Source organism: Antrostomus carolinensis, unplaced genomic scaffold (genome assembly GCF_000700745.2).
Source record: "Antrostomus carolinensis isolate BGI_N321 unplaced genomic scaffold, ASM70074v2 scaffold46592, whole genome shotgun sequence".
Classification (NCBI taxonomy): domain Eukaryota; kingdom Metazoa; phylum Chordata; class Aves; order Caprimulgiformes; family Caprimulgidae; genus Antrostomus; species Antrostomus carolinensis.
In genome coordinates, this window is record NW_010299867.1 from 58,076 (window position 1) to 80,761 (window position 22,686).

General features: G+C 45.6%; 1 protein-coding gene across 1 annotated transcript; it reads right to left on the reverse strand.

Moving 5' to 3' along the window:
* Positions 1 to 12,011: 12,011 nt before the first annotated feature.
* HEMK1 (HemK methyltransferase 1, mitochondrial release factors N(5)-glutamine) lies at positions 12,012 to 22,654 on the reverse strand (the record flags this gene model as incomplete). Its single annotated transcript, XM_010162917.1, has 7 exons — positions 12,012 to 12,048; positions 12,683 to 12,796; positions 14,459 to 14,554; positions 15,675 to 15,780; positions 17,128 to 17,177; positions 20,533 to 20,597; positions 22,505 to 22,654. Coding segments are annotated over 7 exons (618 nt in total), but the record flags the coding sequence as incomplete, so codon positions are not given.
* Positions 22,655 to 22,686: the final 32 nt, after the last annotated feature.

The window sequence follows — 22,686 nt, forward strand, 5'->3', positions numbered from 1 at the left end:
AGCTTCTAGTGTCATACACGTAGTTATGTCTCCCAGACTACAGCCTTTTGCCTAGCCGTTCAAAGATCCATTTCCAGTATAAACCCAGACAGGGTAAAAATGGCATACAAAATACCATTTAAGAACAAGCAAAAGCACTTTCATACTTGCATAAAGAATCAATTTGGACATAGCTAAACCCAGATCTTAACCCAGGGAATAAAGAATTCTTCTGTTTTCCAACCCTCAATCTAATTCCGTGAATTGGGGCAAGTGGGGACATCTGTTCTCTTGTGGAAATAAAATTCAGAGGAGCACACCCATGGGAACTTGTCCAGCTCTACTTCAGTGGCATGGTTCCAGAAACTGCCCTCACATTCTGTCTCTGCTCACGCACTGCTCCCACATCCTTGCAGTAAAAATGGCCTTAAGGTTGCACAGCTTAAGCCAGTTAATGAAATCTGTTTATTCTACACTAACTCAAAAACTGTCACTCATCCTCTTATCTCTGCATTTGCAACAAAGCTGTCAGGATCTTTATTTCTGACTTCTGGAGAGCTTAGCCTTCCCTCTTAGGTAAGAGTTTCTTTCACTGATACTATTAAGAAAAAGAAAATCTTTAAATCAGTGGAGTGGGGTGAACATGGCAGCTATGTCTTGCTGAGGGCAGACCAGTTTCGGAAGCACACTGCTGGCTCATGCTTCTCTGCTGGGATACTTTAGCTCTTAAAACTATTGATGCCTGGATTGTGTACCAACCCCCATGAAAATATCCTACTCATAAATCCCACTGCCACTGCAGTCCTTTGCCGTGCCATAGCCCAGATCTGCTCCTCCACTGTGGATGCTATTCCCAAATTGAATGTTTGCTTAAAACAAACAGGTAAGCTGCTTCTACAGTATCAGTTTGTTTCCTTTTAACTATATGGTGTAATAGCTGCATGGATTTAATTAAAACTGATAAACTCTTCACCTGTGCTGTAAGTCACACTGGAATCTGGTTCCCCAAACTGTGGCTTCCCACCAGTGTCTGCAGTGATGACTGCTGGAAGGTAACCACAGAAACACCTTCCTTCACAAGAGCAGCAAAGGCCCACCACCCACTAGTCATCAAAGGTCACTGCAAAGCATAAGAAAGGAAACTTTAGCTCTATTAATTCTGTGGCCTCCCAGTCACGCATACTATCTTCCCTGCTCAGGCCATCCTGGGTTTTTCTGGAACTCATTTGTGTTGCTTCTTTGGGCAGCACCTTAGAAAAGAGAAAGAGGCCCGACAGTGTTTGCTGTTTCCTCTGCGTGGAGGGAGGCTCAACAGTGAGAGCACACTGGCCTTTACCCGTGCGAGGAGCAGGGAAGACAGCAGCTGTTGGAACAGCACGCTCCTGCCTCAGGATAAGGAGAATTATCTCACACCTGACGTGGTGTCTTGCAAGCAGTCCCAAAGCAGCTCGGGAGCCAGAGAAGGGCTGCTTGTGCAACGAAGGAATTTTTAGAACTTTCACTATGGAGACGTGGGTTTAAGTCCTAATGAGAAACACTGAAGTCTTCTCTACTCACCACACTAAGGAGCGTAACGAGGAGTCCCTTTGCTGGGACAGAAAGACAGCTAGCAGAAAAGCACCATCAAAACATCCTCTCAGGAAGAACTTCTAAGAACAGATTTATTTTTTTTAATTCATTTTTGAAAGAACATTGATTTTGATAAAAGTTCCTGTCAAAGCTACTTGGAACAGCTTTGTTTCTGGTAGTTCAGAAACTCAGAAATTCCAAATTGTACATGTTTTATCTTAAGAGGTTTTTATCCCACATGTATCGTTATTACCTTGCTCTAACGTGACAGAAGTAGTAAAATATTTTATTACTTTTTAGATCATTAAGATGAATCACTGCTTACTACAAAACTAAATGTTACCTGCTTTTCTAGATGAAGGCAAAAAAAATGTTGTAATGGCAGTGCCAAACTTTCATCACATTGCAAACAAGGGACTTCTTGTTCCAGAGAATAAGATAAGATGTTTCAATCATATTAAGTAGCAGCTGCTCTTATCATTTTAAAAAAGAAAAAAAGACGTAACTAATTACTGTGTTTTCTTATATAATACGCACACCGTGACCTACTATTAGTCTTTACTTGGCAAATTAGCAGTAAGCATAAGCAGTACAACAACTTAAAATGGATATAACTCTAAACAAAAATTCAGAAATCCCAGCACAAAACATTTCTAAAACTCAAAATCTGTGACACAGTGTCTTCACAGGAAATTTTAAAAATAGATTATTTAATTCTGATTAGCAAGGGGTGGAGGGAGGGGGGAGATGACCAAAAACCCAAACCCAAAACCAAACAAGCTTTACAGTGCAAGAACCTCCCAAGAAACAGCAATTCTGAGTTAGGCTGATGCTCAATAATTCTGAGGCCTGAGCAGGATACAAAGTCCAAGAGGATCAGGACGGAGGGAATTCTGCAAGGATCCATGACCCAGACAGTGAGGTTATGGGAGGCAAGGCACAGCTGGGTGTGAGAGAGCACAGCTCCAGGGCTGAACAGATCTTCGGAGAAGTAAGGCACTGCCAGAGCAGATCAAGGTAAAAGGGAGGTCGCCTTTCACTCTTCTGCCCACTCTTTGCAGAAAAGCAGCAGGTCAGACCTTGAGAGGGAGAAGCATCATGCTCCTGTGTGGGAGGCACGCTGCTATCCATCAATGGATGCTCACAGCTCTACTGGCAAGTGCCCGCTCCTTCCAGGGGGGTGCTCAGGAAAAGGCCACCAGCAGCGGGATGATGCCTCCCTTCTTGCTTTTCCAGACTCTGCATGAGCAGAGGAGGGTGCTAGCAAGCACCAGCTGCTGCAAAGACAGGATTTCAAGCAGTTATTTTGTGATCAGGACACCAACAACAGGCTACAAGGCATTCATCCAGAGGCATTCATCTTTTAAATCTTTGTGCTCGTGACCCTTCACACTCATGACCTAGCCTGGCCTTAATCCTGGCCCTACTTAGTGAAAAAATTACTTAATTACTAAATTAAACACTTAATTGATTTAATCCTTGACTAATTTCATTAAATTATCCAGCTTTCACAAGGTACAAAGGCCAACTTCCCCAAAGACACAATTCTTACTCTCCAAGTGTTTGTGCCCCTTTTATTTCCCACATAGGCAATGCTGGATGGAAAAGCCAAATAAATGAATAACTAACTACCTCCATACTCTTGGCTTTATTGCTGGTCAATAGGGCACGCAATCAAGCCCTAAAGCAGAACAGATGATATGTTTTCTGGGCTTATGGAATTTACCATGGAGTTTATTGCACAATTCAGGATCTGCATCACATGTGGGTGTGTGCGCACGTTGTCGAGGTGGAAAAAGTTGTGATGCTGAACAAAGGGCTACTGTCCTGTGACACAAACGAGACAAAAAACTCACTGACCTGGAAGTTAATGTACAAAATCTACTTTCAGCCTGAGTGCTTGCTGCTCAGACACATTAAATGAAGAAGCCTTGTTTGAGCAAAGTATGAACTTAATCTGCTCTTCTCAAGCAAAGAGATCACATGCCAGGACCATGACTCCCCACCCCAGCAAACACCATCAGTAGCAAAATCACATGAAGGACAATGCAAGATAAAAGTGCCTTTCAAATGAGTTTTTTTTCTGTCACAAGCTTAACTCCAAACTATCTAGCATAAAGAAATTTATCCATGCAAGCCAACAGTACTGGCAGGGGGAGAATTAAATAGAAAGATACTGGCAGGGCAATAGAGTACTGAAAGCTTAGCGAGAGGTGAAGCAACCTGTGAGAACAGCTTCTAAGCACTACGGCAATACAAACACACCACGAACTGCAAAGGCTCAGGGGGGAACTCCAGAGAAGCAGCAAGCTGGCAGTCAAAAGGGATGGCGAGAAGGGCACTCCCAGATAAGTGGCAGAGCAATATGGAAAAGGAGAAAAGATTTATCAGCTTAACAGCCTCCAGGCCCTGGAAAGGCTTAAATCAACAACTGGATGCTTGTTTCACAGAATACAAATTCCCCATATCACCAGGTGAGTCAACTTCAACCCAACTGGAGTGAGTGGGATGACTCCACTGAGGTCAACAGGGTTGTAACAGCTTCCTCTGGATTTACAGCTGGAACATCAAAGCACTATACAAACCCAAGTCATTAATCATAAGCCAAATGCCACGTCAGGAATTTTATAATAATCCAAGCCTTTTGCAAGAACACAAGCAACTGTGTTCACATTCTAGACATTCCTGGATGAATATTTCAGATAAACAGCGAGGATTTTGATGGCAGAAGCCACTCTTCCACCAGCACGGCTGAGCACTGCAGCTCTTGCAGTAGCTCAAGCTGCCAGGTAAGGACTCCACTGCAGTAGGCACTGTGCTATCAAGCTGATGGGCATGCCCCACTGTGCACATGTTGTAGCATACTCACCAAACACAGGAGGCAAGCTAACCATCAAGAAAGGAAGAAGCAGCAAGTGAGGAGCTAAAACTGCAGGCAGCAGCTAGCCTAAAGTGGAAACCAAAATCTGCCATATAAGAATTGCTGGAGACATCCCACTAGAAGCAGAGTTCTGCCTCCCATACACTGGTACCCAACTGTGCAACTGGTGTTCACAGGAACTCGGGCAAGTGGCAGCTTTGGGACACGCTCTGCAGTGCTCTGCTCTTGGACCACAAGGCTCCTGGGAGTGCTGTGCTCTGTCCACTGGTGCTTGCCCATCACCTGTGGTCCACCAGAAAGCCATCCACACTGCAGAGCGGGCTCCATTCGCTCTCTGAAGTACAGACATTAAGCAGAGATGCTCATAGTTTGCCTCCTATATCCAACTTGTACCTTATGCAGACGCAGCCCCACACTTCCTGCTTTGCCACTCTGAAATGAAAGCAGAACGTAGCAGCACAGGCCATCCCTCTTAAAACCTCAGCTCCATTTTAACACATCCTTTCTCAAGAATCTTGTCTTCTCTAGAAGAACTTTATGTAACTGTTTCTTCACCACTCTCTTCCTCCTCCATCACATCTGTCATTTGGGTACATCCAAGTCCTGCAGTGCTTACTAATGACCGTAAAAATTACCCTCGTGTCATTTCTCAAGACTGAGGCTCCCAAAACTGAACATTTCTCATTCTCACATCCGTTCTTTGTGCAAACAGGAAGGAATAACAACAACTACTTCCTACCCTGGAAGCACTACCATCCTCCCAAGTGACACCTGGGATGGCTATACTGTTTAAAGAATCAGTAAAGGGAGAAAAAAAAGTACAGCTAGAGTTAGGTTGACAGAACTACTATTAAGAACATTTGAGCTCTTCCTGTGATTCTACCATGGTTCTTCCTTTGCTCAACATCAGTTCATTGCCACACCTGTTGGCCCCAGATATTCACTTGGCAAACTCTCCTTTGCCATGCTGCAAAGTCCAGCCTGGGAGCGGAGAATCCCTGTTATGTCTCCTGATGCTCCCTGCCATGGACAGGATGATCTCAGAACATCCCAGCTGACACAAACAAAAGGATGAAGCCTGAGACTACTTAGGTAGTGCTTTGAAGCAAGCTGAACCCAGAGCAAATATTTAATGAGGACAAGGCCCCTTCTTCCCCAGGCAGCAGCTTGTTCACATGCAGTTGTTCTAAGGCCTTACCTGCTGTGGTAACCGGCTCACGTAGCCCTGGTTATCATCATAACACTGACAGGGTGGCTGCAAAGGAAAGGACATGTTGGTGCCCACCCTGCCCAAAATGCTAGGGTGAGCCCACAACACACAGAGTGACCATTCAGGTTTGCTGGTGAAAGGAGAAGATGAAGTAGATCTTTAGATCTAGAAGCTGCCACTTAAACAAAGCTACAATTCTGACTTCAACCACATAAAGGAGAAAATCCATGGAGACCACAACATGTGACAGCACTTCCTTCTACCTGACAGCAATAGCAACATATTTGATGCTCATGCACTGTAAAAGAACCTCTTGCTTTTGTGAACAGGATGCACTTTCTCAGCACTCTGCAGCAGGCTGGTCTGTCTGTGCATCATGCTCTCATCACGCTCAGAGGTGTGCTGGCTGCAGAAAAACTAGTGCTGGTACTTTGGCTTACTCCCACATCCTTTGGTTTTGCACTGGCAGCACTGGAAATCAGCAAAGCAAATCTAATTTCTTGTGCTGCAGAAGGGTGGTGTGCCCTGTCACCAAGCAGCAGATGAACAGGATTTCATAAAAGTTGGCTTATTCTTTGCTCCTTCTGGATGTGATCGAAGAAGAAGTTGCCATAGCACAGTCGTAGTCCTTTCTGAAGTAACCAAGTACCCCACGTCCTCTATATAAGATACACTTGCAATGGTCTGTAAGACAGCACAGGGATATTGTTCCAACCAGAACAGTAGGAAACAGAGTAAACAATAACAGCTCAAGGTCAGGCCTGCAGTTTGTCACACAGCAGGGATCCGAATCCAGATTCGGTGAATCCTAGTGCAGGATGGAACCACTGGCAGGTTTCCAGCAAATGCAGCATTAAACTTCCCAAAGGCAGCAAAGTGGAATGACAGCTTATTTGCCTCTGACCTAGAAATAGCAGATGGAGAAGAGAGGGCAAGTCACACCTGCTTCTGGGCACAGACGGAATTACTCAGGCCTTGCTTGTGGGCAGGAACTGCTGCAAACAGGTTCTCCCTTCCTTGTCATCACTACCCACTCTGTCCCCACGGTGAAATCCAAAGGTATGTGGATCTCCTTCCGCAGGCATGAGAGAAAGAAATCTGAAGTAGTTTGCTCAAGAGCATATCCCTTGAAAAACAGCTGATTCTGCAAAAGCTGCAGTGCATCTGCACACATGCTATTCCCCAAAGGCCTGATCCCAGGATCCAGCCCAGAAGGAAAACCATCACGGTGTTCAGTTCAGCACAGCACACACAGGTTAGCATGATCTTGCCTCTTACTACTAGCATGTTCCTTGGTCTGCTCCACTCCTTCTACCAAGGGGGTAACATAACCCTTATGTACCCTCTCTGGATGGGATCACAAACCTCAAGTAACACGAGCAGGCAATTTAGCAAACCTCAGAGGCTGTTCTGCCAGACCCACTGTGGCAGTGACAGGCAAGACCAAAGAGTCCAGGGGCAGAGAGATCACACAGGTCAGGATCCCCCAAGACACCACCTCCTGGTTGCAGGTACACTTACAAAAGGCTACCCCGGGCCAGAGAGCAAACAGTTCAGATGCTGACTCTGAACCCCAGGCACATCAGCCTGAGCCCACCTGGTACAACCAAAGAGGTGACTGCAAGGCAGGAGAAAGCTGGGTACAGGTCTGATTCTGCAGCTAGGGCACATCCTTGAGACTGCAGTAACTTCTGCTACTGTCCCAGGTGCAACAGCTGAATGCAGAACATGCTTTGGCCGTGATCCCAGGGCTGCAGGATGGTAGCATGTGAACAGCCTCCTGCATTCACCAAGGACTGGATGGACCATGCTGAGCTTTGCCTGCAGGCAAAAGAAACAGAGGAGGACTGTGACATGACCCTCCATAGGGAGGAACATCTGAAACTTCTGACACTTAAAGCATACAAAAACATCTATGGAAGAGGAAATAGGATGGAAACTGGATAAAGTCTCTCAGTATCTCATCATCATCTTGACTGTGGGAGAGAAGCCTTCTATCACTGGGTATTTGTCCCTCTGGATGCAACCTGGAGTAGAAATAGTAGTTTATTAAAACTTAAATCGAGCTTTTGAAAACTTGCCCAGACAAACAAAATGTTAATGCAAGTTTTGGCTTGGTCTTCACTGCTTGGGAAAGGACTCCTCCCCTGTAATGAGATGAGCTGTAACAGCTCTGTTATTCCAATCACCACAGGCACAAATATCACCTGCAACATGTCTGAAGCACGCTGCCCTTCAGCGCTCCTGGTCCCCCTTTACACAAGCAGGGAGGGAAGGATTGTGCAAGCAGCCTACAGAAACAATGCAATGGTTTTCTTTCCCTCATAAATGAAGACTGTGAGGAAACACAGGAGCAGACTGCCACATGGTTATCTGCTCTAAGGAGAGAGTCAGCTGTTCTCCACCTCAGGTGAGGAGAAGCAGTACTCAGCTTTACTGGCAGCAAGGAAGACGAGGTACAAAGGATAACTTTCTAGCAGAAAGAACAACAAAGCACCAGAACAGATTGCGTGCAAGAGTTATCAACACTGGAGACCTTTCAGATCAGGTTGGGCAAACATTTGTCAGGAATGATGGAAGCCAAGTTGATTCTTACTTGGACAGGAAAATTGGGCTAGGTGACTGCCAAGCTCCCTTCCAACCCATTTTGGTCTATGGCCTTGCATCAAGGAACTGAGTGCTGGCCAGTAATCCACACACATTCTGTCACCTGGGTCCCCAGATATCTCCTGTGTCACTCTAGTGGAGTCACTCTATGTCTGTCAGTTCCTCACCTGGAAAGGAGTCTCATCCCTACAAGACCACAGGTTTGGCTGAGAACACTGTGAGGATAAACACGTTTCTTACATGCTCTAAGGTCCCTGGGAAAGCCCCTTTCACCCCACATCCTGGGTGGCAGACTGAAAACACAGGTGGTACTTGCACTTCAGCGTGCTTACATGGAAATTACAGCAGGACAAGAATGGTACTCGGTCTTTATCCTCCAGCATACTAGAGATTGTCCAAACCCATGGATTAATGCAGCCCTAGGGTGGCTTCAGGTCTCCCATTAAGAGCTTGAGGGACAAGCCCAGCTCTGTATCACAGGTGTGAGGTCCCTTTCCAACTTCCCTACGTGAACCCTGTGCTGAAGTTCTGTGTTACTGGCACAGGCATTCAGGTTAAAGCCCCATTTTGCAGCTGCACCTAGGCTGAAGTCCTCTGTTGACCCGGATTCTCTGAGTGGGGACAGCACCTTGCCATGCTCCCTGCTTGCGGCTGGGCTGTTCTCCAGCACAGGCAGAGCTGAGCTGGGACCACAGCACCATCTGCAGGGCTCTGCCAAAGGCCAAGCTTCTACCAGCTCCTCCTCGGGGAAGGTCAGCGTTATCCTAGGAGATAACTTCACACCTGGTCACTCTCCCAAACAGGGCACACAAAAACACACTCTGCAGAGTCCTGGAGGGAAACAAAACCCCTCTGAAAGCATCACTTCAGATGACAAATCCCCATTCTGATACAGTTACAAAACCCCAGTAAGTTCCAAGAAAATTAAATATATGTCAGATACTGGGTTACATAAAACGCCGACTGAAGCATCAGCCTCCTGTGGTTTCAGGGAGCAGCTACGCCTCTGCAGAGAGCCCACGTGCACAGCGTATCGCTGGCGGCACCTCAGCCTCCTGTTCACAGGCAACAAAGACAACTTGTCCAGGGCTGTAGCAAGGGCGCTGGGAGTGCCTGTCGTTCCTCAAAACCATCTCCAAAAAGCCTTGCAGTGCTTCTGCAGCAAAATGAGCCCGGGCCAATATGCGTAAAGCACTGAAGAACACATTGTACTACACCAGCACGTTCCCTCAGATGGGAGTCTGACAAATAAACCCAGCCTCTTGGGAAGGAGAACAATTTTTCTCCATTCTTGTCTTTATGAGAAGGTCAGCAGCACCATGTGATTTTCCAAGACACGTAACCACTACGCAGCACAAACCCACAGAAATGCAAGCATTTTTATTACTGCTTTAGCTATAAATATAGGATTTAACACTTGTCCTACTGCATTAGACCAAGAGTCCGTCTCACAGAGAAAGTGTCCTACTCAGAGCTCTGACAAGTGATTGACTGATGCTTCCGAGAACAGGCACGCTGCTGTCTGCAGCCCAGCCACCACCGCTCTCGGAGGGACAGCTAACTCCAGCCTGCTGCAGGGAATCAGCCTGCCCCTTGAAGAATGCAATGTGATGCTGTTTAACACTCTCAATAAGTCAGTAAACTATCCACCTTTTAAAGTATCCAGCAGAATTAAGCTGTGCTTGTTGCTCTGTTCCATACATAAACGCTGGCAACACTCAGATGAAATCTGTGAACTCTGTTTAAAAATTAAAGAACTAAAGTCTCACTAAAGGAACTTAAAAACAGACCTTAAAAAAAAAAAAAAAACAAAACCACAAACAAACAAATTAAAAAACAACAATAAACCCCCCAGAAACCATAACATCTCTTTGACTACAATCTGTACTCACAGCTCTAGCAGGCAAAACTACCAGAAATCAGCTGTACTGGAACTTTATTTTCAAACCCAGGATCAAAAGCACTTTAAATGAACCTTTTTAGTTCTCTCCTTCACTAGATTTCCTCTGCTGAGTTTAACCAGGGCAGGTACTGCAGCCCAGTAAAGGTTCATAACTTCCAGTAAAGAGTGTGCAGGACATTGCAAACTCCTGGGGTGGTGAACAGTGGGGAGAATAAATGCAGTGTGAGAGGCACTGTGAGAAGAGCTGCAAAAGCCCAGAGGGTGGGGAAAGGACTCAACTGGAGACCCAAGTGCTGGTACATCAGAAGGAGCTCAGGTCTCTGTCAAAAGGCAGGGCCAGCATTCAAGAGTTAAAGGGCAAATGAAAGAGTGGAGAGTGTGAGTGTGGGAGATGTAGAGGGGAAATGAACGAGGTGTGTTCGTGCTCATGTAAAACCCTCTGAATCTGTTGCAGTTTTCCAAACAGATGCAGAGTTTGCTGATGCAGCTCCTACCTAACGTTTCTGGCTATGCACTCCCAGTTCAGCCTGGATAGAGAGCCTGACAGCACCTCCCTGGTACAGACAGGCTGCAAAGGTCACGGTCTGGACACTTCCACCCCTACTAAGTGCTCACCTCCACTGGCCAAGTGCTTCCATTTAGACTGGTAGACCAGATCCTTTGGTTTGCTTTCTTTCCTTCCTTCCTTGGCTAGCTATGGTCACGAAGGGAATTTGCAACACTGGAAATAACAGCAACACCAAGAAGCAGCTTGAATTTAATCCTTCCATTATTTATAATGTCATGATGTTGACTGTCCATTTCAGGGACTTCTCTCAGTGCTGTTTCAGGCAGCCCTACTCTGAGTCATACTTCCCAGAGAAACAGATCTCAGCTATTCCCACAGCTGTCAAGAGACTGGGTCCTAGTCCAAACTTAGCCTGTTGTCACATTTTGTACAAGTCATTTCACCTCCCGTTTTTCAGCCTCTCTATCTGCAAAACTGGAGTAGTGATTCTGGCTTTCTTGGTCAAGTCTTGCACTTAAACACCTTACATGGAAGTCGGGGATTTCTACTACTACCGGAAGCAATGTGCAGGTGCCAGATGTTTGTTCAGGTCTGCTAGCATGTTTGAAAACATAATTGTACAGCAGTTCTGGTAAGGACACTGATCTAAAACACTATCTTTATTACAAGGTTTTGACTGTTTCTGGTAGCATCCACTAAGTGTCAGGTGCTGTAGATTCAGATGGTGTAACATGTGCACTGATCCTTCAACAACATGCCACTCAGCAGGACTGGGAAACAAAGAGTGCTTTGCTGTTGGAAATCCATTCCAGAGCATCAGGATCCTGGAACAGAACTGAATTTGAAATGTGCAGGTTAGTCATGTCCCATTATACCATCAAATCCATGTGCTGATATAAGCCAGATTTTAGGCCTATCATCCAATGTGGTCGCATTCTATATAAATTTATCTCAAGGCCAAAAAAAAAGTTAAATTATTTCTAGGTAAAATGAGGTGCTGAGAAGTTGTATTATTAATGAAGTATCTGGAGCTGTGAACTCTTCCATACTGGGTTCCGAGATTAATACTGGGTCCTGCTCACTTTAGCACAGCAAACTAAGAAGTTGCATGCAGTTCCCTGAGGAAGGTGAAACACTTCTACAAGCTCTGCTCAACTTCTGCATCTCTGGGTGAAGTCTGTATCAGGAAAGGAGGGGGTCTGCCACTGCACAGAGGGTTCAATGCACTGGGGAGAATGAAGTAGTAGAGATTCCTTTTGCCACGCAGAGTTTTCAACAAGCTGTTCAGAAAAAAAATCAGCAGGGCTCACCAGCAAGAAGCAAACTGCAAGAAGAGTTATTTCTGGTACAGTTGTCATCTGCTTTGTTTTTGGATGTGCAGAAACCTAGGCCTGCGGGAAAAACAATGACCAAAGCTTTAAGTCTTTAAGAACACGCCTCTACCTCCATCATACAAAAGCAGCAGTTTTCCAATGGCGATAATCTCACCAGAGCTGGTCACCCCATCAGCAATGCTTACCTGTGTCAGAATTTCTGACTCAGAAACACTTGCCGGGCTATCTCAGGATATGTGAAGGTTGAGATCATAGAATCATAGAATGGTTTGGGTTGGGAGGGACCTTAAAGATCATCTAGTTCCAACCCCCCTGCCATCAGCAGGGACACCTTCCACTAGACCAGGTTGCTCAAAGCCTCATCCAGCCTGGCCTTGAACACTTCCAGGGAGGGGGCATCCACAACTTCCTTGGGCAACCTGTTCCAGTGTCTGACCACCCTCACAGTGAAGAACTTCTTCCTAATATCTAATCTAAACCTCCCCTCTTTCAGCTTAAACCCATTTCCCCTTGTTCTGTCATTAACTGCCCTTATAGAGATACCTGAAGGGAGCCCCTGTTTTGTTAAAGATTGGCTTCAGCCAGGGACTTTCGCTGACTGAGTTTATTCGGTACATCAGGGTGCAGGGATGTAACATACAAAGGACACAGACCTATAGCTGAAGCAAAAATCTGACCGTAAGAGACTTACACGCCACAGAAGTCCTTGTGAACAGCACGAAGGACGAGTAGTAAGTTGGGGTGTGCCTGAAGCCAGTTCTCCACCATATCTGGGTGTCTGGGATCAACTTCCAGAAACACACTCCTAAGAAAACACATTTGGGAGAAGAAAGTGTGGAGATGCACACATTTAGGTTGCTAAATTGATAAAAATAAAGGTCTGTTTTTCTGGATGACTGCTATCAGCACAGAAAATGAGGTCAGCAAACACACTGCAATCCAGTAATCCTAAAACAGATCATAGCTGTTCATTTAAGATGCAGATCCCAACTGCCTCCTTCAGAGGGAGAAAATGTTGATCTTGGAGGGAATTCTCACAGTACCCCTCTGTGTGAGCAGTTCAACCCTTATATCAAGATGTAAGGATCCCTTCTGAACCCCACGCAGAGATACCTCCAGCTCTGTCTTTCTGAGGCCCCCAAAGATTTAAGGCCAGAATGAAGTTTTATGATGCAAATGCATGAACACAGAGCACTGGACTGGCTGCAAGAACTTCCTCCTTGTATAAGCAGTCTGACATTAAGTCTCCATAGCAAGAGTCATAAAGTACAAGTCAGTACACACATTGTCCCATAGTAAATACAGGTCTGGATACAGACTGCACAAAGGAGAGTGCAGCAGGGATAAGGGAACTCATCAGACAACCCCAGTCAGCACACCAGGACTGGGCCTGGACACTGCAGGGCCATTTCCATCTCTGCTGCAGCCGGGCTTTATGACACCGGCCCATTTCTGAGTCTCTACTCCCATGACGAGGCAGAACCACTCTAGCTTACAGGCACATGGAGACGATGGAACTGGTTACAGCCTGTGACAGCGCAGCAAGATGCAAGTTTAAGAGGCAAAGAACAGAGGCCAAGCCCCAAGCACACACTCTCCTGAGAATTCCTAAAACGTCCCACACTAATATACCCTATAAATTCACCAAACCAACTACAAGCTGGGTGTGGATCTCATTCCTGACCTTAAAAAACCCCTATTCCTCAATGGGGGCTCCACCTTATAAAACAAGGAAAAAGGGAAGGAAAAAAAAAACCAAACAACCAAACAATCTTAACAACCCCATGGGACCAATCTCTGTTGCTGGGAAGTTCCGAGGAGCATCTTCTGCTCTTGTGGTCATGCAAAGCACAAGGAATGAATTCTTCTGCATGCAGTATGCTTCTCTATTCCTGTTCCTCTTCTCAAACCAGCAGATTTTCAACGACCTCTCTTATGCTGGTAAAATGTCAGGAATTTTCAACAAGATATGTGAACACCCTGGCACAACAGACTTCTGGGTACCAGCATGCTGATCTTTAAGCACAAAATGGATCTCACATGACAGAGAATAGGAACAGTCTTGAGTATTAACCATGGAGACATTCAACACTTAAGAAACTATCCCTGGCTGATCTTCTTTCTCCTGGGATATTCAGCATCATATCCTGGCACAATAAACAAGTTTCCCCTAATTAAAGGATGAGAAGGAAGTACATACCTATATCCACTCTCACAGAGTTCTATTCTGCTTCTTCAATCAGTTATTCTGCTTAGAAAGCTTCCTTTTTCCCCATATCCCTTTATTAAGCAATTTCAAACTAATTTTGGTTATACACATGACATTTTTTAAATTGCTATTTCTAGATGGGAGGGGGAACATTTTTACAGCTATTTTCCCTCTGTACTTTCCTATATGAAAAGAAAACAGAAGTTATAGAAGTGAATGAACAAAAGACATGAAATTCAAACAGAGAACAGTGCTTACCCAGAATCCTTCAGAAGAGAAGGAGCCAGAGCCAGAATTGTTTTGATGACTCTCATCCCATCATCTCCCCCATCTAGTGCATCGAGGTCCTCATAGCTGGAGTGTGGGAATAAGAAGACATTAGCAGCAATTCATGTGGCATAAGCCACACCCTCGAGGACGCATCACCCCACACTCCATGGGGAAAGGCGCCCCTCACACACCTGAACTCCAGTTCTCATACAGCAGGTGACAACACTCATCGCTTGTACGTAAAATACAGGGGTAAGGAGGCAGCTACCACTAGGCTGAGAAACCCCCCGTTGAGCACAGGCAGCAAACATCCCCTGAACTCTTCCTGAAACTCATGAGCCAACTGCAGCCAGGGCTGCACAGTTCCAACACCTGGATCTGTTCTCTCTGTGCTTGCTGGACAGAGAGAGAGTGGGTCGTACAGCAAGGGACCACCTGCTTCATTGCAGCTGTGCCAACAGCCAGGCTGCACTGCCTTCTAACCCAGCACAGCAAACTGGGATGTAGAAAGCTCAACTTTCAGAATCTGCTCTGGGGCACATCTCGCACCCGGGTGGGTGCAGGACTTTGTCCTGACACGCATGACAATCAGTTCTGAGAAAGAACCAGCACACCTAAAGTAGTTCCACATCCCTAAAGAGCTTATTCATGTTTGTGTGGGTTTGTTTGCTTAAGACAAGTATTGAAATGAGAATAGGTCACAGCATTTCCATCCAGGTTTTTTTTTTTTCATCATAAAAAGCTGCTCAGTTTCTTTATGCTTCTTTTTATAAACTCACACAAATTATGGAGGAAAAAAAAAAGTTCTAACAAGAAAAATGTTCTGAAACAATTTGGGATTGGAAACTTGTTAATTTCAAAGTGTGTGCTTTTCTCATTTTTATAAATACATAAAATACTTCGACATAGTTTCAGACCTGTAAGTCATTATCAAAGTAACACTGTATTATTCAAAGCCAGGTTGGATGAGGCTTTGAGCAACCTGGTCTAGTGGAAGGTGTCCCTGCTAATGGCAGGGGGGTTGGGACTGGATGAGCTTTAAGGTCCCTTCCAATCCAAACCATTCTATGATTATATACATCATACACATACACTACCTACATGTATACTACATTCACATGTTTTGTGTGCAGTTGTGTGTAGTATACAGAAACAGACAGAAAACCTTGCTTCAAGGAGAAGAAAAATCTATTTGTCTGATTACCGGAGGATTTCTGTGTCCAAGGAAGCCATGTCTTCATGGAAGACATATGGAGGGTTACTGACTATGAAGTCTACAGGGCCCCAGAGTAGCAGCTGCTTGGTAGAACCTAGAAAAGAAAAAGAGACACAACTGTCAACCATAACAACCTTCCCTATAAGCTCAGTATCAAAATCCTGTCCAGGAAACTGTCTCTCCAGACACATGTCCATGTGTGTTTGGCTCTGTTTTTCTTTGATAATTCTTTTTTTCCCCATTTCTTTTCGGCATAGCCCGGCCTGCAAGAGCGATACAAAACTAAGCACATTTTTTCCTATCAACAGCCCTGCTTGGTGGAACATGTTACCAAGCACAGGAGCTTGATGCTCTGGAGCTCTGTGCCCCATCTGGATCTACAGCAATAACCATAACTTGAGAGAGCCCACAAAGACCTATGTGGGAGCTTAGACTAGCTGTCATGACGCAGAAGGACCTGAAATGAGCAAAAGAGCCAGGCCCTCACAGCAGTATCAACCATCTGATGGTTTGCTCTCCTGCAGACAAGGTTCAGCTCACTACTGCTCATGCTGCTGTCTGGACTGACACATATGAGCCCTGAATCAGACATCCTGTAACCATTGAGTGTGGCAATGTCCTCAGGCCAGCCTCGTGGCACAGGGCTCACCCAGGAAGGTGCAATGCCAACACAGCTACATGGACTTTGGACTAGAGCTGGCTGCTTTACTGCTGTTTGGAGCATGGACAGCACAAACTCAGATTTGCAGAGAGAAGACTGGGCAGACATACCCCTAAGAGGTAGGACAGTGTCAAAAACAATAGCATCAGTGTCAAAAACAATAGCACGAGAAAGGTGCACTAATGAATCTACAATGCTGGAGCTCCTGGCTAAGAAACAGCTGAGCACATACCTGCCTAACTGGATAAGCCTCACCAAATGGCAGTTTTAACTGGTTTCAGCCTGGTTTGGGGAAGACAATAGGTATTGCTCCCTGCTTCAGCTCATCTAATTTCAGATCAATAAGCCTGAGCATTTAATTTAAGCTAAATATTTGGGCTCCCTCTAACACCAATGGAGACACACATACATATATGCTTATCTAAAGCATCCACGTCAGCATGGAATGAGTCATCTTCTGTATATATTTGCCTGTCCCCAGTAATACCAGAGAGCACCTGGACTAACATCTCAGGCACAACCTTCAGACACCTCAAATCAGGAACAATTCACTTTCTAGTGTAGTCAAGGACTTGTCTCAGCTGATCATCTAGCCTGGAAATCTCTGACAGGAAACGCTTCACTGGCTCATTTCTTACTGACCTTTTTCTCTAGTAGCTTCAACAGCCTCCTGACTCCTGTATCCTGAAGGGGTCCCTTGACTGTCTCTCATGCCTGCCTCACCCCATCAAAGTACAAAGGGAGAAAGACAAAAGAGATTATAACAGTGAAAAGACTTACTGTATGAAACATCATGGTGGAGGATGTGGATCCTGTCCTGGAGTTGCAGCCTGTAAAATTCCAGATGCAAAACCAGAAAGATTAGGAGGCATGTTTGTGTAGATTCATGACCAGCACATTCTATAAACAGATCATTAAATATCATACCTCTTATTTGACACGTGTAACCTACCCCACTGATTGCAGCTGGATTCCTCTCAACCCACAAGGGAAGTTTGCAATCTGATCTTTGCCCCATGAACAACATTCAAAGCAAAGAACAGACTATGCACCTCTGCTGATTCCAGGGTGCAGCTCCTGGGCACCCAAAACCTATATGTATCACCCCTTGCCATACATACAGCAGCATTCCCTCACTCTGCTGCAGATTAACTACATCTCCAAGGCCTCCGCCAGGTAAACTCACCATCCCTGAGGGGAAAGGGGGAAGAAAACAACAAAAAAAAACCCCAACCAAACAAAAAACCCCACAAAAAAGTCACCTGCTTCCAATACCTAAACCTGCTATTGGTTATTAGTGGAGACAACATGCTTCTGTTTGCCACATTCTTTCTCCAGCCCCTTTGATAATCTAGAACTTAACGTTAAGGTGATGAGATGTTACTGCACACTAGCAGGAGGCCAGCACGTGCAGTGCAGCAGAACCCCTGTGCCAGACACACAGCCAGGAAAATGGACTCCTGTAGGAACAGCACATGCACAGACTGTACACTATAATGTATTTAACATACACACTAGGATCTCTCAGATGCTAGTTTCTAACTCATGATCTTTCTTGCCTCCAAAATCTCCGTGCACATTAATTGGGAAACATGGTCAGTGCCTTTCATCTGCAGCCAGACGTCCTCAGGGTGCTCATACCAGCAGAAACCCTGAAGGCATTAGAACACACAAACACCTCTCCCTTACCTGGGACAAGTGAGCAAGTAAGCAAGTAAGCATGCTGGCTTTCTGTTTTTTAGCAACAGGCCTACAAACACAGTGGTATTTCTCTAGGGAGAAATCTTGGCCAAGATTCTGATCTGACTCACTGCACTAATCCAAGGTAGAACAGCCTTGAGACTGCAGCTTGCTATAGAACAGGCTCCCTGCTGGGGGAAAACAGTTGAGGCAGCGATCCCCTTAAACCTTGGGAATTCTGAGCAAAGTTCCCTTGATGCTCCTGGGGCAGGAAAGCGAGGCCAGTCTGAAAGTAGCCTTGGTGCTTGGTGACAGCCTGATACTACAGGAGAGGTCACAGAAACAGAGCATGTAAGACAGCAAGGAAGGAACAGAACCTCTAATTCCTCAGCTATGTGGTCCACCCACCAAAATATCTCTTCTCACCAGGTTTGCCTCTGGCTCTTGTGAAGCAATGTCAAAGCAAGCAGACACTTGAGCAATGTCAGAGGAAGCACTTTGCAAAGTCAGAAAGACAAGGCTGGCCAAGATCTGCTGGTGAAGAAAGACTCCAAGTCTTCCACAAGAGATGCCATTCCCTGACCAACAGCAGTACACTGTGGCAGTCTGCACTGTCCCCTAACTCCTGTCCTCAATGCAGTCAATGTGTAAAGAAAAAAAACACAACAGCCCAGCTCTTCCCAGCATGTTCTCCCCTCCCACAAGAGACCCACCACAGTGGCAGAGTTTTCCTCCCAGCTCTTCAGTGTAACACCTCAGGGCTACCCAACAGGGTTTACAGCACGTGCTGTGACAAAGGCCCTACACCCAAGTCCTACTTGCCTTAGCTGAGGGCCTGTGGTACTGCCCTGTCAGCACACACAGGCATCGAGAAAGGGAGGGATTCCTGCATCTGTCTGCAGTGTGCCCAGATGGTTCATCTGGCACTGGGATTGATTCAGGGAGAGCAAGACTCACCTAAGCGCCTAGAGAACAGAGCTGTGATAAGCCAGCTCTGAAAAGGCAGCAGGAACCAAGCTGGCTTCAGTCAAGCAGTAACACAGCTTATCCTGCTGGCTTCTCTCCCAAGAGCTACAGGGCACCACGCCATGGACAAGATCACAAAGACACAATGGAAGTATCCATGGAGAAATATGAGGTTATCTGGCACAGCATTTAGACTCCCTTGGCCACTCTCGAGCCAACAAGCAATGTTAATAACAAGACTATTTTTTTGCAGATGCCAAAGCACTAATCTACCAAGGAGGCAAAGATCTCGCCTGCTTTTATGATATCTATAAAAAATTGCAACAGAACTTGGTTTGACACTGGTGCATCAGAAGGAAATCTCTGCTCCCCACTCCCTGTAACTGGACTAGCAGGCAAAGGGGGGAATAGTGAGGTGACAAAGACTGGAAAGGGCTTGTTCACATCACACATCGCTTCAGACTCACATAAGAGCTGGGACTGGGTTGCAAGAAGTGAAGAGATGCAGCCCAGTGCAGCCAGAAACAGAGGTAGCCTGTCTCTGTAGCCCCAGTGCTGGCAGCAGCTTGGGGAAAAAAGGGTACGTGGGTCCTGTGGACAGAAATGTCAGTTAATGAGCACTACTTAAGGTTCACAACTGTACTGGATTGTCCTGGTTTTCGCTAGGATAGGGTTAATTTTCTTCTTAACCCTATTCTAGCAAAAACCAGGACATGGATAGACTCCATAAGATGTAGCAATAGGAATCCTTTCCAAGGCTGCTCTAATTAGTGCCTATGGCCCACGGGTGTATGAGGATATGAATACATATGAGTGCTCTGTACCCTTTACAATGTCTACACAGACTGTGGTCCTGGACTCAAAAGCACACTGAGATTCTAGCTCTGGTGCCTAGTCTGAAATAACCTGGGTTAAGAAGAACCAGCTGAGGAAGTGGTGCCACTGTTCTATGATTCAGCAGCTCTGAACGTCCAGCCACAGCGCAGGTGTCATGCAAACAGCACAGGACACAGCAGCACCATTCTCACCAAACCCAAGACTGCAAGGAGGATGCTGAGGGATACCACACGAGCACATCAGAGTGAAGGTGGTATCTGATCGTGCAAACTTAGATCTGGAGGAGCAATGACAGAAACAAGCACAGCAATAATGATACAGGGAGCCAGAGAGAGAAAGGTTCAGGCTACACCTGTCCTTAGCCTCCCAAGTGACATACATGTTCTTACTACTTGCTGCCTTGAGTCCCAAGTTCACAGAAAGGGGTAAGAGTAGGTACCATGAAATACTTTGAAAACCCTTGAAAGACAGAAAGCAGTAAAGCACTATTGTTTTATTTAGGCTGCTGTCTTTGCAAAGTGCATTCACAAGTCAAAGAAAAATATACTCTGGTGAATATAAGCTTCTTTTTTCTGAATTTTTACACGCTTTAGGAGCTCGGCCTAGGGAAATGTTTCCTGGTTTCCAGTGGTGATAAACATGAACCACATGCCCAACTGTTGACAACAATTTACAAAGAATGGGTAAGATGTGGGCTTGTACCTGTGTGCGTTCTCCCTGCTGAGATCCACAGCAGCTTCCGCTTTATCCACGGCTATCACCTGGCTCTGGGACAGAGAAAACAACAAACAAGTACTACAACATCAAGGTTCCTGAGCAGATGTGCTCTGCCAAAAGGGACGTGCAAGATAAGAACTGACAATTCACTGTTCACTCTTGGCTCCCAAAAGAATTAGTTCATGAAGAATGAATCTCAGGGCACTGATGGGATCACGAGTCACTTGCAGTAAGGCCACTAATGTGACAGAAGGCACTCTGCAACACTGCCAGCAGCCTACCAAAATAGACAGGCTTCTGACCAAACCAACTCAGCTGACAACAATGACACTGACTCACATCACCTGATAGGTTCATAGCTCCTAGCAGTGTGAGACTCAACACTCTGGTGAGTCTAGGGTAGACACAGGTTAAAGGAAGATCATGTCCTAGGCTTCCCCTCTCTAACGTGGTCAGAATCCCTGCCAGCACTAACACAACCACTTGGACAGAGGTTCTGGCATGTTCCATCTGTTGTGCAGTCACCTTTTCCCTAGTTACTCACTACGGTCTGTACTCCACATTCACTGTGTGTATTGACTGCGTGTACTTGATTGCGTGTCAAGTATTTGAGAGTCCTCCAGCGTAACATTATGAGATAAGACTACACAGTTAGAGATTTGTCTGACCTTCCATTCCACCTTGGGAAAAGTGCAGGCAAAGGCCTGACTTGGTTTTGCTTTGCTTAATGTTTCTTAAACATAGATGTTGGTAAGTATTTACATAGAGAAAGCGGGCTCAAAGAAACTACTTTGCATTTGAGATGATGGTGTGATCAGCCATCATTCCTAAGGGGATTAATTTCCCAGCCTGAGACTGGCACCTACACAGATGAAGCTGACCCTTGAGGTGACAGACAGAGCTGAATCTGTAAGTGAAAAGCTGTTTTTCTTTTCTCAGTACTCTAGTACCAAATTCTGCCTCCAACACTAAAGAGATCACACAGAGTGTAAACTTCTCTTAGCTGTCAGTGTGGCTACCACTAACTCCAATCAGTCAAGGCTCCTTATTTCTCTGGGCACAACAGTTTTTGTGTTAGTCAGCTGGGGAAGGACTGTTATCAGTTCCAGGGACAGACTGACACAGCTCTTTAACTTAACAGGCAAGGAAAAGAGCATGAAGTACAGCTCAGGAAATCAGAGTAATTGTACTCTGAAGTCATGAAGCTCAAGTATTAACCTTATCAGGTCACTGTGGGGAAGAACACAGGCATCAGCCTCTAATTCTTAAACACCAAATCCTATACTTCTCCAAGAGCAGGGGCTGGCCACAGCAATTCTCATTCACGAGAAGGAACTGACTGGTCTGCAATTCTGAGGAAAGGGGAATATTTTTCCCTTAACCACATGCAATGAGACTTTGGATTCATTTCTCTTTCTGTTTACCAACAGCACCTCAGTAAGCATGTTACATGCCACAATAATCAGGGACAAGAAGGGCTTTGGTCACCCAGATCTCAGTCCCCTTCCTGCTCTTTTCACTCTGCTCAAAATGTGTGGGTTGTTATTAAGAAACAAAAGACTTCAAAAATGTGATTTTCCCCATAAATTTGACTAATAGTGTGCTCATGCCTCAGTCCCCCTGGTCCATAAGCCCAGAATATTAGCTTAAACCAGCACTCAGCAGTGCTTCAAGCTAAGATGATTAATAGCGAGCTGGGACAGCTGAAGAATGGGCACATTTGCTTCTTCCATTCTGACTGTCTGCTATTTCTGCAGAAAGCTGGAGGGAGCAATTCCTAAATATCCCTCTTCCACCTAGAACGAACCATGAACCTATAGAGCCTGACTGTCAGAGACCTCAGCTGCTGAAGTCCCATCCAAGCAGTTTGTCTGTGAAGTCTCAATGAAGCCTAGTAGAGTGGGATTGTTCTGTGACCCAGGCACCTATTGTACCAGGAACACTGAAAAAAGCTCACCTGTGGCAGTTTGCACAACAGACTTAGAGCAATTGCTCCAGAGCCACAGCCAACCTCCAGGATCACAGGACGAGGGACAGGAACTGGGAAGTAGAGGCCTGAATCATTCTCACATTTCCGAGATTCTTCCTCCACAACTAAAGAGACAAGATCCTAAAAATAAAATAAAATAAAATAAAATA